The sequence below is a fragment of the Chrysemys picta genome, chromosome 1 (genome assembly GCF_011386835.1).
Source record: "Chrysemys picta bellii isolate R12L10 chromosome 1, ASM1138683v2, whole genome shotgun sequence".
Lineage (NCBI taxonomy): Eukaryota > Metazoa > Chordata > Testudines > Emydidae > Chrysemys > Chrysemys picta.
Genome location: NC_088791.1, coordinates 108,104,442 through 108,118,344, shown reverse-complemented (window position 1 = coordinate 108,118,344; position 13,903 = coordinate 108,104,442). Strand labels below are relative to the sequence as shown.

General features: G+C 44.4%; 1 protein-coding gene across 10 annotated transcripts in view; it reads left to right on the top strand.

Annotated features, from left to right (window-relative positions):
• BICD1 (BICD cargo adaptor 1) overlaps positions 1 to 13,903 on the top strand; it is a 284,378-nt gene that overhangs the window by 201,397 nt on the left and 69,078 nt on the right. For all 10 annotated transcript variants that reach the window (XM_065566325.1, XM_065566307.1, XM_065566317.1 and 7 more), the window contains one exon: positions 548 to 985. In XM_065566325.1, coding sequence (XP_065422397.1) covers positions 548 to 985 — 438 coding nt within the window. The remainder of the gene's footprint in view (positions 1 to 547; positions 986 to 13,903) is intronic.

The window sequence follows — 13,903 nt, the reverse complement described above, 5'->3', positions numbered from 1 at the left end:
CTGGTACCCAGGGCAGAAAGCCAAAGCCCCACCGCATGGGGCTGAAGCCCAGGTCCCTGAGACTCGCTGAAGCTGAAGCCGGAACAATGTAGCTTTGTGGGGCCCCTGTGGCATGGGGCCCCAGACAATTGCCTTGCTTGCTACCCCCTAATGCTAGCCCTGGCTTTTTTATGCAGAAAACCAGTTATTGTGGCATAGGTGGGCCATGGAGTTTTTATAGCATGTTTGGGATGGGGGACTCGGAAGGAAAAAAGTTGAGAACCTCTGAAATACAGTATGTGTCCTAATAAATCACCCACAGATTCTGATTCTCACCCCTTGAAAATGTCTGCAGTACAATATAAAACCGAAAAGTAATAAAATGGGGTACATGCAGTACACCTTTCCTCATGAATTTTCTGAGCATGACGCTCTTTGCAGCTACTGGCAATGCCTGGTCTAAGTAATTTTTGGCTATTTAGTGCCTAGTTCAATCAGGCTAATATATGGCAGGTTTTTAAGACCCAAGTTTTAGTGTTATGAATGTTCTTTGTCTTGTCTAATTCAGGTTGAATATGAAGGTTTAAAGCATGAGATTAAACGATTTGAGGAGGAGACAGTATTGCTTAATAGCCAGCTAGAAGATGCCATCCGATTGAAGGAGATCGCCGAACATCAGCTGGAGGAAGCCCTGGAGACTTTAAAAAATGAAAGGGAGCAAAAAAACAATCTGAGGAAGGAACTCTCCCAGTATATCAACCTCAATGATAGTATGTACAGTAATCACATTAATATATCGGTAGATGGATTAAAGTTTGCAGAGGATGGGAGCGAACCTAATAATGATGACAAAATGAATGGGCACATCCATGGGCCTCTTGTGAAACTGAATGGAGATTACCGGACTCCTGCAGTTAGGAAAGGAGAATCTCTGCACCCAGTCTCTGATCTCTTCAGTGAGCTCAACATATCAGAAATGCAGAAATTGAAGCAGCAACTTGTGCAGGTAAGAGCTTATCTTAAAATCATAAAGACTTCCACATAATTATACCAGACTGTAATGCTAATGACTGATTTACTTGTCCATGATCCTATTCCCCACCATCCATTTCCCCTGTTCTTAGCTTTCTGCCTAGGTGTTTTCTAATTTCCAGATCTCTCAAAAAAGTTCAGTTGAGAGAATGGGGTATATGCATGGCCTGAAATGATCAGAAACAAGGGGAAGAGAGGAGAAAGGGACCCAGCAGTGCTTGAAGTGTGTATGGGGTTGGGGGTAGGAGAGGAGAGTTCACAAGGGTTTGCAGATTTGCAGATCTAGCAAACACAATATGCAAATCAAGCCAGTAAACTGAAGGGCACCCTTTAAGCATTGTCTTACGAAAGCTGCTCCTCCCTGATAATAATAGACTTTGAGAACTGATGGGGGATAGGCATGGTTCCAGACCACTGGAGAAGAGTGTCACGGTTCATAGAGTGGGTCACAGCTAAGAATGCCAAACTCAGAACACGCTGTCAGAAAACAGGGCAGACACACCCAAACTGGTGGTATATTCTACAGTTAGATTTTTCCAAGCCAGTAACAAAAGTGTACCCCTGCATCACTATATTAGTTTTACCAAGGAGTCACATACAGCCCCCTTAGCATTCCAGCCCAGAGAAGCTGAACTTTATGATGTAAGGTTATTAAAACCAAAGCCACCAAACATTAGGCTTTTCCAGTCCCCAAAAAACAGTCACTCACCCCAGGTTCACTGGATACTTCAAGATCTCACCAAAAACAGCACTGGAAGCCAATCCTTAGAAAACTAAACTAAAGATTTATTAATTCGGGAAAAGAAATAAGAGTTATTAAAAGGTCTAAGCGGATAAGAAACATTACAGTTGGTTCAGAATCTGAGAGACCAGTTGTTAGCAGAGGTGTAATGCCTGCTAATTATCCATAAGTCTCTTAGTGTCCTTCCATAAATTCCTCAGGGTTTTACCAAAGCAGATTTGGGGAGATCCGTCTTGCATCTGGAATAGCCCCTGATAGCATCCAGAAAGATCAGAGCTGTTGGATCAGTCCCATGAATCTATATTTATAGCTCGCTGACTAAAGAACAAGCTGACAGGTGTCTTCCTAGAAAGACAGTCTGGGCATCTAGTGTGAGGAAGAATAGATACTTGAGTCTGTGACAAGTCCTAATGGCCTTGCTTTGAAGATTGAATGCTTCAGCCTTAAGGTTTCGGTCTTGTAAACACAATGTGATCGCCACCAAGTCTATATCAAGTAATTTTACATCTAAATGCTAAATATGTGCTTTTTGATCTAATAACAATTGAGTATAGTTGCATACATAATGTAAAGGCAAACACAAAACATGAAAAAGTTAATTTGATTACATTGGTACCTTTTAAGAGGATGTGGGTAAATTCAGACAAATGCAATTTAAAGAGGAGTCCTTGTGGCACCTTAGAGACTAACAAATTTATTTGAGCATAAGCTTTCGTGGGCTAGAACCCACTTCATCAGATGCATGGAATGGAAAATACAGGAGCAGGTATAAATACATGTAAGCATGGGAGTTGCCTTACCAAGTGTGAGGTCAGTCTAACGAGACAATTCACTTAACAGCAGGATACCAAGGGAGGAAAGATAACTTTTGAAGTGGTAATGAGAGTGGTCCATTTCAGAGAAGTTATCTTTCCTCCCTTAGTATCCTGCTGTTAAGTGAATTGTCTCATTAGATTGACCTCACAATCTAGGGAGGTTTAGTAGGGATAGGGAGGTGCTGGTTCCGATATAAAAGGCACTGGTGAGACCTCATTTGGAGTACTGTGTGCAGTTCTGGTCTCCCATGTTTAAAAAGGATGAAATCAAACTGGAATGGGTACAGAGAAGGGCCACTAGGATGATCCGAGGAATGGAAAATCTGTCATATGAAAGGAGACTGGAGGAGCTCGGTTTGTTTACCTTAACCAAAAGAAGGCTGAGGTGGGATATGATTGCTCTCTTTAAATATATCAGAGGGATAAATATCAGGGAGGGAGAGGAATTATTTCAGCTCAGTACTAATGTGGACACTAGAACGAATGGATATAAACTGGCCGTCGGGAAGTTTAGGCTTGAAATTAGACGAAGGTTTCTAACCATCAGAGGGGTGAAGTTTTGGAACAGCCTTCCGAGGGAAACAGTGGGGGCGAAAGACCTCTCTGGCTTTAAGATCAAGCTTGATAAGTTTATGGAGGGGATGGTTTGATGGGATACAGTGATTTTAGTCAATAGGTCGATAACAATGGTCAATGATGGGATATTAAAAGTTACTACAGAGAACTTTTCCAGAAGGTCTGGCTAGAGAATCTTGCCCACATGCTCGGGGTTCAGCTGATCACCATATTTGGGGTCAGGAAGGAATTTTCCTCCAGGGTAGATTGGCAGAGGCCCTGGAGGTTTTTCGCCTTCCTCCGCAGCATGGGGTAGGGGTCGCTTGCTGGAGGATTCTGAGCGACTAGAAGTCTTTAAATAATGATTTGGGGAGTTCAACAGCTAAGTCAAGGGAGAGAATTCTTCCATGTGTGGGTGGGTCAGGTTTTGTGGCCCGCATCATGCGGGAGGTCAGACTAGATGATCATAATGGTCCCTTCTGACCTTAGAGTCTATGAGTCTAAGTGAACCTCTTATGTTTGGAAGCCCAATTAACATTCCTTTGTTACTTACACACAGTGAATTAGCCTGATTACCTTGCAATGCCTCTTGACATGCCTTTAAGATCACACTCAGGTGAACTAGTCTGTTAATTTTATCCTGAACTGGCTTACTAGTGTCAAAGAGCAAATATAATCTATCTTTAAAAAGGAGAACAAAGAAGACCCCAAGGATTTGTAGACCAGTCAGCCTAACTTTGATACCTGCAAAGATACTGGAACAAATTATTAAACAATCAGTTTGTAAGCCTCTGGAGGACAATAGGGTTATAGGGAATAGCCAGCATGGGTTTATCAAGAACAAATCATGACGAACCAACCTAATTTCCTTCTTTGACAGGGTTACTGGCTTAGTGGATGAGGAGAAGCAGTAGATATGATATAACTTGATTTTAATAAGGCTATTGACACAGTCCCATATGACATTCTCATAAGTAAGCTAGGGAAATGTGGTCTAGATGAAAGATGTGTGCATAACTTGTTGAAAGACCATACTCTCAGAGTAGTTGTCAATGGTTCATTGACAGACTGGGAGAGCATATCTAGTGGGGTCCTGCAAGGGTCAGTCCTTGGTCTGGTACTATTCAATAGTCTCATTAATGACTTGGATAATGGAGTGGAGAGAGTGCTTATAAAATTTGCAGATGACATCAAGCTGGAAAGAATTCAAAGGATTAGAATGCAAACAACCTTGACAAATTGGAAGTTGGTTGGAAATTAACAAGATGAAATTCAATAAAGAGAAATGAAAAGTACTTCACTTAGGAAGGAAAAATCAAATGCACAGCTATAAAATGGGGAATAACTGGCTATGTGGTAGAACTGCTAAAAAGGATCCAAGGGTTAGAATGGATCACAAATTGAATATGAGTCAACAGTGTGGTGCAGCTGCAAAAAAAAAAGGCTAATGTCATTCTGGGGTGTATTAACAGGAATGTAGTATGTAAGACGTGGGAGGTAATCGGCCTGCTCTACTCAGCCCTGGGGAGTAGCTGGAGTACTGTGTCCAGTTCTGGGCACCACACTTTAGGAAAGATGTGGATAAATTAGAGAGAGAGTCCAGAGGAAAGCAACAAAAATGATAAAAGGTTTAGAAAACTTGACCCATGATGAAAGGTTAAGAAAAATGGGTGTGTTTAGTCTTGAGAAAAGAAGACTGGGGAGGGACCCTGATAACAGTCTTCAAATATGTTAAGGGCTCTTATAAAGAGGACAGTGATCAATTGTTCTCCATGTCATTTAAAGTAGGACAAGAAGTAACGGGCTTAATCTGCAGCAAGGAATTTAGGTTAGAGTGGGGGAGCTGCATTCACAGTCTAAAGCAGGCTTGTTATATGAGCTAACAAGAGACACCTGGTGCAGTGGGGAGAGAATCTCAAGCAGCTGGTTCCTTATAAGAGAGCTGACAGTTGTTTGAGAGGGCTGACTCTGGGAAGTTTACAGGGGAGTCAGCTCTGAGCAGAACTGCTGCAAGGTCAACCCCAGGGTAGGTCAACCCCAGGGTAGGTCAACCCCCATAAGAACTCATTAACAAAGAACTCTAAGAAGGAACCCTTTTGGTCCTCCAGGCTCTGAGGTAAGAGCCATGCCCCAGGACAGATTTTTGGGACTCTTTTTGAGTTTTACTTCTGAGTTATTTGTCTGAATAAACCCAGGCCCCAATAAGGGTGGTGATTGGATGAGCAAGTGTGAAGTTTCTGTAAAAGGGCCTGGAAAAGGGAGAATAAAGGGCAAGGTAGGGCTGAGGCACAAGGCCACCAGAGGGCACATGGGGGCAGCCAACTCTTTTATAGTTAGATATTAGTAAAAACTTTCTAACTATAAGAGTGGTTAAGCACTGGAATAGGCTTCCAAGGGAGGTTGTGGAATCCCAGTTGTTGGAGGTTGTTAAGAACAGGTGGGACAAACACCTGTCAGATGCTGGTCTAGGTTTACTTGCTCCTGCCTCAGCACAGGGGGTGGGACTTGATGACCTCTCGAGGTCCCTTTCAGTTCCTCTTGCTGAATAAATTAGGGCCACTTTCTGATACCATTACCAGGGCCGGCTCCAGGGTTTTTGCCACCCCAAGCAGCAAAAAAAAAAAAAAAAAAAAAGTTGCGATCTGCGGTGGCAATTCGGCAGGAGGTCCTTCGCTCCGAGCGGGAGTGAGGGACCGTCCACCGAATTGCCGCCGAATAGCCGGACGTGCCGCCCCTCTCCAGAGTGGCTGCCCCAAGCACCTGCTTGGCAAGCTGGTGCCTGGAGCCGGCCCTGACCATTACACTGGTTCAGTAGCACCTTAGTCTCATTGAAGTAAATGGGAGTATCTGTGGACTAAGGTGCTATTCAATGTGAGTAAGGGTATCTGAATTAGTCCTTAGTGTATGCAGACTCAGTTCTGCTTCTGTTACAGTCAATTGGAGTTTTTGCCATTAACTTAAGTTGGAAAAAGATTTGGCATTCAATTAAGAAAGAATAAAATGGGAGAAGAGTTCCTCTTGTTGAATACTTACTCTAAGAGCTCTTGGTGTTTGAGACATAACACAATGTTGTATTCCACATTATTATCCCCTGCTGGTGATGCACCCTGTATAGAGTACCACTGGTGAGCATAATACCAGCAGTTTGTTTTCCATTCCTCCATGCCCGCAGGAGGCATTCTCAGAATTGGGAAGGGATCCAGTGTATATATACTTAATAAAAAAAACCACAGAAGAAGAAGAAGTTGCCAACATCTCTGTTATGATCATTCCAAAAAGAAATAATACAAAGCCACACAGCCTAAAGGTCCAACCATGCAAACTGTTAAGCAATTCCTGTGGGGTGCACAGCATGTCAGCTCAGTACAAACTAAGTGTTCTTGGCACCTTCCAGGATTAGGCCCATCATTATGTCTCTCTGCTAAAGGGAGACTCATGGAAAAAAAGTGAGAGATGCACAGAAGTAAAATTGAGAATATAATGAACCTCACTTTATTGTGATCAATGGGGGAAAAAGTGCCCCTACATGTTAAGTGACATTTTGCTGGAGTACTAACTCTTTTACCTATTTCATTACCAAATCTCGGTTATGACATAAGAAAGCAGTGATGATATGGTATCTGGAACTTTGTATAATTAGTTTTGTGAGGAAAAGCATACACAAACATGTTAACAGTATTCATTTGGTAACTATTCTCAGTAACGTTGTCAGTCCACTGACAATGACCAGCCTAATATTGTTCTTCGCGTTTTAATAAGTGTATTCCAAATAGTATATATGTATGAGCAGGTTTTGTAGTTGAGTCCACAGTGGATATGCCTGGCCATAGCAACTTGATACTGTGTGTAATACAGACAGCAACTGCCCTTACTAGGCATCCTAAGCATGTTAAGAATTTAAAAAAAAAATAGACACAGCAAGAAAACTGACATGATTTCTATAGATCAGCAGGGAGGGGCTGGGAGGGAGCAGAGCTCCCCGCCCTCCAGCCTCAGCCCCCGACCACGGCCCGGCCAAGGCTTTGCTCCTGGCTCCAGCCTTGGCCCCCTTACCCTTGTCCGAATCCCTCCTTCCAGGAGCTGCGGCCTGGCTCGGGGGGGGGGAGAGGCACAGACAGAGATAAGAGGGGATGCGACCCTGAAAATATTTGGGACAACAGCTATAGAAACTTAAAGGTTTACCCTAGAATGCTGGTGTGTGCTATTTTTTTTTTTTTAAGTAAACTGTCCATTCTATTTAGAGCCACATGAGCTCACCTTTGGTCTCACAAATTAAATGTGAGGAATTCCTCCAGGAAGTTTCTTGATGTTGGACATGGGGATTTAATTATATGTTCATGCTGGTAATGCTTCAGCAAAATAGGATTTGCTATCTTCAGCAGTGTCTTTGTGGTGTTATATTCATGGAGGCATGTATCAAAGGTTGGTATGAGCACTTCCCATTTCCACCAAAGGGTGTGTATTTTAGCAATTTGAAATTTCTGTACACAACAGCCATTTATTTGCCCTATTATCAAACTATAGGCCTATTGTTGCACACGCATCAAAATATTGGTTAAGGCAGGTACAATTCCTCCTGCAGCTCTGGGGCTGCGCTCCTTCATGCCTCTTGACAGGCCAGTTCCTGGCTGGTGCCGAGGAGACCTTACTGTCACTGCTTGTATTCCAATAGTGCAAACAAGACACACCTTCTAAAGGAAGTGAGTAACATGACCCACCAATTCCCAGCGAAGGTCCATGCCTCAATCAAAATTCTAATGGTTATTAATGGCAAAGATGTCTTCTCTGTTTTGGGAAGGAGGAATTATCCATGTCCTTTTCAGAGCCCTGTGATTCCTTCCACCACTTTATTCTCCTTATTCTTGAGGCCCTACCTCATAGCCACCTTTCTTCTGAGTGGAGAGAATTAGACAAATCTTTCTTCAGACCTGATGACCCTTCTTCATCATCCAATGTGGTGGCTGTTGAACAATGTTCAGTGTTCTCCCTCTCTGACCTCCTCCTTCACCTTCCTTAGCACTTCCAGTGCTTTTCTGTCCAGAGAACCAAGAAAATTAGACTAGACATCAGGTTCCATAATGGAAGTTTCCTGTTCAGAAGTTCTTCACATTTCCCACCATCAGTTCATTGCTAACTTCTCTTGTTAACAAACTAAATAATAATGATAAATATGATTCCCAGAGTTCAAAGCAAACTGCTAACCCACATTGGGGGAAAATACCCCCAAACTGAAATCCTTGCAGAGAAGTGTGCAGCATGAAACACGTACAGCTCATTTGGGTTGTTTTTTTAGTTTGTTTTAGATAATGATAAAGTTAGTTAGTGAAACTACTAATTTAGTTGTCCCACAACCCCAGATGACACTGAAATATAACACCCTGTTTCTAGAAGATTGCTGTGGGTGGAAATAAAAATATGGCAGATTATAGAAAGTGAAATACTTAGGAACAGCAGAAAGTCGTCATTATTTAGGAGTTTACCCTTGCTTTTTTTTTTTTTTAAGGCAGAAGCATATACTAGTCACTGAAACACACAGTAACATCCTAGTGTCACCTAGTATTGTACTGCTTATAAGAATACATTTATATTGATTCCATAGATTTCTTTAAATGTCTCACCTAGTATTACAGTTAGCATATGGGTCCCAGATACACTACAGTACTTCTAACATTTCGTTTTTTGTATCTGCAAGCAGATAATCGTTTCCATGCAAGTTCTCTATTTATTTTGCCAGTCTGAAATTTTGCAAGAGAAGCAATTTTTCCAGACCTGGTTTGTGTTTATTAAAGATATCATAAACATTCCCATTAATTTCCTTCTCCATAGTAGATGTCTGCACTGAACAATAATGTAGTAAGAGTCAATTCTTTCTAACTAGTTTAAGCAGTCATGGTCACTGGAAAACAGTGGCTCTGTAGGGCCAACTTCCTGTAACAAATGGTAAAACATTATTTGACAATGAACCTGTAGAGAGGTTAGCTGGAGCTTGTCCCTCTCCGGGGCAGCGGGGAACCACCCCACCTCCCTTAGTCCTTGCACGGCCCCTTGGGGAATCAGTCGGGCGGCAGGAGTCCTGGCTCAAGCTGTCCGGCAGGGAGCTGAGCACACACAGGTAACAATTAACAGATAACTAGCCCAGGCCCTGGGTCAGGGCAGGGCAATAAAAAATCACAGCTCAGGCCCTCAGGCAGGGGCTGAGCAAACTCAGGTAAATAGCACACCCAGGCTTCAGGCTCTGAGCGGCCTGGGAGAGGGGGAGACTGCCACCCATGCATTGGGTGGCAGGTGGGGGACCCACAGGCCCTCCCACTCCACTGCATCCCAGCCCGGGGTCCTATCAGCAACCAAAGGCCGCTGTTGTCAGTGGGGATCCTGGCCGCAACACACTGACATGGGTTCCGGCTGTGTTGCAGCCAGACTAGGGTCAGCTGGCCTCGGGCTACTTCCCAACTCCCCCTCTGGAGGTACCTGGGTCAAGGTGGTGTCCTCAGGGGGGTCGATCACTATTGGATCCTTGGGGTAGCTGGTGAGGGGTAGGCTCAGCAACTCTCCCACGTGCTGGTCTGCGTCGAGTGTCAGCCAGTCAGGGCAGTCTCCAGGTCCGTTGCTGGAGCTGGGCCAGAGGTGTCTGGCCTCTCCAGCAGCTGCCTCTCGAGTGAGCTCTGGGGTTAAGCTCTTATACTTCCTGTCTGGCCTCTGACCCTCTGAGGGGCAGGCTTGGAGTGCTCTGGCTCCACCCACTCTGGTGTTCGGCGGAGCTCGTCCCTCTCGGGGGCACCAGGGAACCACACTGCCTCCCTACAGAGCTCCATGCGGCCATCTTTATTTCTGTATCAGTAGAATCCACTGTTAGCCGCCGAATTCAAGGACTTCTCCTAATGTTCCTGCTGTGGCACTACTTACCTTTAAGGGCCAGCTCTTCTTGTGACAATATCCATATATCTTTTCAGTATATGGTTATTGTCACAGGAAGAGCTGGCACTTTAAGATGGTTGATATTCAGCCTCATCTGTGCCAGGTGTAGCCCACCTTGCCAGATGAATGGAATGAGTAGGACCAGGCATGTGGTGGGGAGCATGCAACTAAGAACCAGGCCTGTTAGGAGACATGATGGCAGCCTCAGTTCAGTCAGGAGAAAGATTCCAGGGAGAGCAGACCTGGGAATTCAGTATAACCTGATCTATAGATTATGAATAAAAATTCCCAGTTATCACTTTCAGGGTAGACAGGTTCTTGTCCCAAGATCAGGTCCAATATTACTAAAATGATTATATATTTGGGGACCCTGATGTGCACAGGTGTAACACTCACACTATAGTAACTCTTCTATATTTACAAATAAATAATTTATGAATACATTTAGCAAAGTCACACATGCTCTAACTCGGTAAGGCAAACAGAGATAATACAAAAGTACATCTGAACATCCATACATACACCATCCCTTGCAGAACAACCTGAAATGTTAGCTATTATCTTCCTCATCACCGTCACCTTCCTCATCTTCACCAATGGCCATCATTCTGGCCCCTCCCAAGGGCTACATCTCTCTCCCTCCCACTGCCCTGGGATGCCACTTTTATAATATGTTCTGCTGACGTTACCATGTCTAATGCATATTCTGTAGGGGTTTCTCCCCTCTTCCTTATCTGTATTTCCTCCCTTTACCATATCCTTTTTCTGTAGGTTAATATATTTATGATTTCACCCCATTATCATATACGTCAATTCGTTGCCATGGCAGTCTTGCGGTTGGATGTTCCATCCAAAACATTCTAGAAGCTGGTGTTAGTTCATGGTGCTATGGTTGGCTGATGTCATTATGGACAAAATTCCCCCTTACATTCTACTTCTAGTTCCCCAAAACTTATGGGTTACCTAAGTTTATCTATGCCAAAGTTCGTAGGCCGCAAGTCTCATGCTAACTGCTGAAGCTAATGTCTTACAGGATACAGGACTGTAGGCTCCTTGCATTACTGCTGAATATAATAAAGCAGAATATAATGCAAAGCAGAAAATGTAATAGAGGTAAGCTAGCACACTGGGCTACACCACTGTTCCATAAAAGAGTGGAGAGTCAGTGAAAACTAGGCTGAGGAGAGAGAGACTTGCAGGGAGCAGAAGCCTGCTAGGCATGGGTGGCAGGTATAATAGGCCAGGGGAGGCTCTCCTCCCCTGGCACTGCTGCGGCCACCAGATCCCCGGTTGCGGGGTTTGGCAGGCGAAGGTTTTGCTTCATTATGCTCCATGCAGGTTCCAGGGCAGCTGAGGAGGTGGTATCTGCTATTCAGCTTTCTGGGTTCATCAGTAATCTCCCTGGACTCCAGAAAGATTCCTGATGTACCCAGGAAGCTGAGTAACAAGTACCATCTCCTCAGCCGCCCTGGAACCTGCATGAGGCATATCAAAAGCATCTTCGGGAAAAGATGCTTTTCCCCTGGGCAGCTTAGGGTCTGAGGAGGGGAGGCCCAGCTGCAGCTGGCCCGGGGATCCTCTGGGCAGGTTTGGGGGAGCTCGGGTCATCTCCAGGCAGGTGTGGGGAGGGGTTGGGGCTTCAGCCAGCCCAGGGTTCCTCTGGCTGAGGCAGAGGCGGCTCTAGGTACCAGCGCAGCAAGCGCGTGCCTGGGGTGGCAAGCTGCGTGGGGCGGCGTGCCGGTCCCCGTGAGGGCGGCAGTCAAGCAACCTTCGGTGGCATGCCTGCGGGAGGTCCGCCGGCCCCGTGGGTTCAGCGGCAATTCGGCGCCGGGTACGCCAAAGGCGCGGGACCGACACAACACCCGCAGAAACCCCACCAAATCCTCATGAGCAGCGGACCTCCTGCAGGCATGCCGCCCAAGACAGCCTTACTGCCGTGCTTGGGGCAGCAAAAAACATAGAGCCGCCCCTGGGCTGAGGGGTGGAGTCCCTCTGGTGGGGGCGGAAGGGGTGGAGCTGTGGGCTAGTCTCCCTGAAATGGGGCTCCACCCGCCACCCATGCTGCTAGGAAGAAAGTCTCAGCAGGCATTGGACTAGGAACCCTGAACCAAGGGTGTGAGCCAGCTAAAAAGGCTGGTTGGAAGATCTGTGTTATTGTAAACTGTTGTTTTTTTAATAAACCAGATGGTCATAAAAGGGACGGCTAGAGCAAAAACACTCGCAGTGTGAAGTCTGATTAACAGGGGAAACTGAGACAGTGGCAGAGCCCAAGACTGAACTGAAGAAGTTCTTGCTACAGCCATGGAATTAGACTAACCTCTTCAGTAGCTTTAGATTCCAATGGGGACTAAATGCTGACAGAAATGCAGCTCTGTATGTCTGAGGAGATGGATGTGCTGTTTGTGTTGTAACACGGATATGAGGAAAATGGTAATACAGTTTGGCCCCAATTTTTCTGCTTAAATACTCAGTGGGTTAGAGAAAGAGCCATCTTCTCTCTTCCACCTGCACGCAAAAGAATTAAGATTTGTAAAGGGGCTTTAAAATGGCTTCTGTTTTTCCACCTACAATTTTGTGTCTGCTGCTGACTACAGGTGCAAAAATAGAGGCCAGGTTTTAAAAGCAGACATATAAACCATTCCTCATGCACTTAGCCCTTTAAATTGGGAAATGCAGAATCCTAGTTATAGGATAATAGGAGTCTGAACTGCACTTCAGAACACTGAATGAACATTAATGGTATTAATATTATTTTTTATAAAGTCTTTAAAAGCCCTTTTTTCCCATATAAATTTTGCAGAGACTGATTTGACTCCCCCAGATATTGTCTGGGGAGGTACCTATAGGGGGGAAATGCTTTTTAAAAGGCTTTTAGAAACAGGCAGCTCTGATTTCTCTGAATTAGTAATTCTGTTTCCCATAAAACAAAGATGGAACTGGCATTTTTCTCCAAATGTATAAACAAAGAGCACACCGAGTCATTCACAATTAAATCTAACCTGCTCACAACCCACACTCTAATCCTGCACATATTGAAATTACTGTCAAAAACACCCATTGAAACCATGGGAAGCACCTTCCATTGCATCACCAGTTCTGATCTGGACAAAGACACACGGGAAACTTTACATTTTCTGTTTTTTTTATGTATGACAATCTGTATCTGAACTACTAACAATTAACCTGGTTCCCTTGCTTTGCGATGTTCTGTATTAAAACCACTGACGGAATAGCCATTCTCCATGGCACCATCTCCTTTTTAACCTCCAAATTTCTCTGTGGGCAGAATTAATATAGCTCAGAGCCAATGGCAGCTCAACTCCTGCTATACTTCTCCAAGGCAAGAGATGATGTGGCCCCAAAACTTTATAGCACACATACAGATTGCTGGCTTTTGATTGACACCATCTGTGTCCACCTCCAGGTTTGTAACAGAGCCAGTTTGTTAGTCCCCAGGGTATGCTGCAAGGACCATGTTTTCTCCCTTGTCTTTGAGGAGATGAGTGCCAAGTGCATAGTGGTGGAGTGGATGTCTGGGGATTATATGTGTGCTGTAATTTCTATTTCTATTTATGTAGTTGCTGCATTACTTCATTTGAGCTGGGGGAATGTATGCATCTGTTTAATGTATTTTTTAAAGATTGTCAGGGATACCCAGGAGCACTGATAGGGTGCTTTTCATAATTGTTGGTAAAAATCCAAATAAATAAATAATGATGGTGAAAGAATGGCAGAGTTTTTCACAGAAACTCCTACATTAATTTGTACCCTTAGGGGAGAAATGTATATGTATCATTATGATTCATTATATCATGAGGTAGGCTGAATAACGTGTGGTGGTGGTTTAAAATTCAGAGAACATATT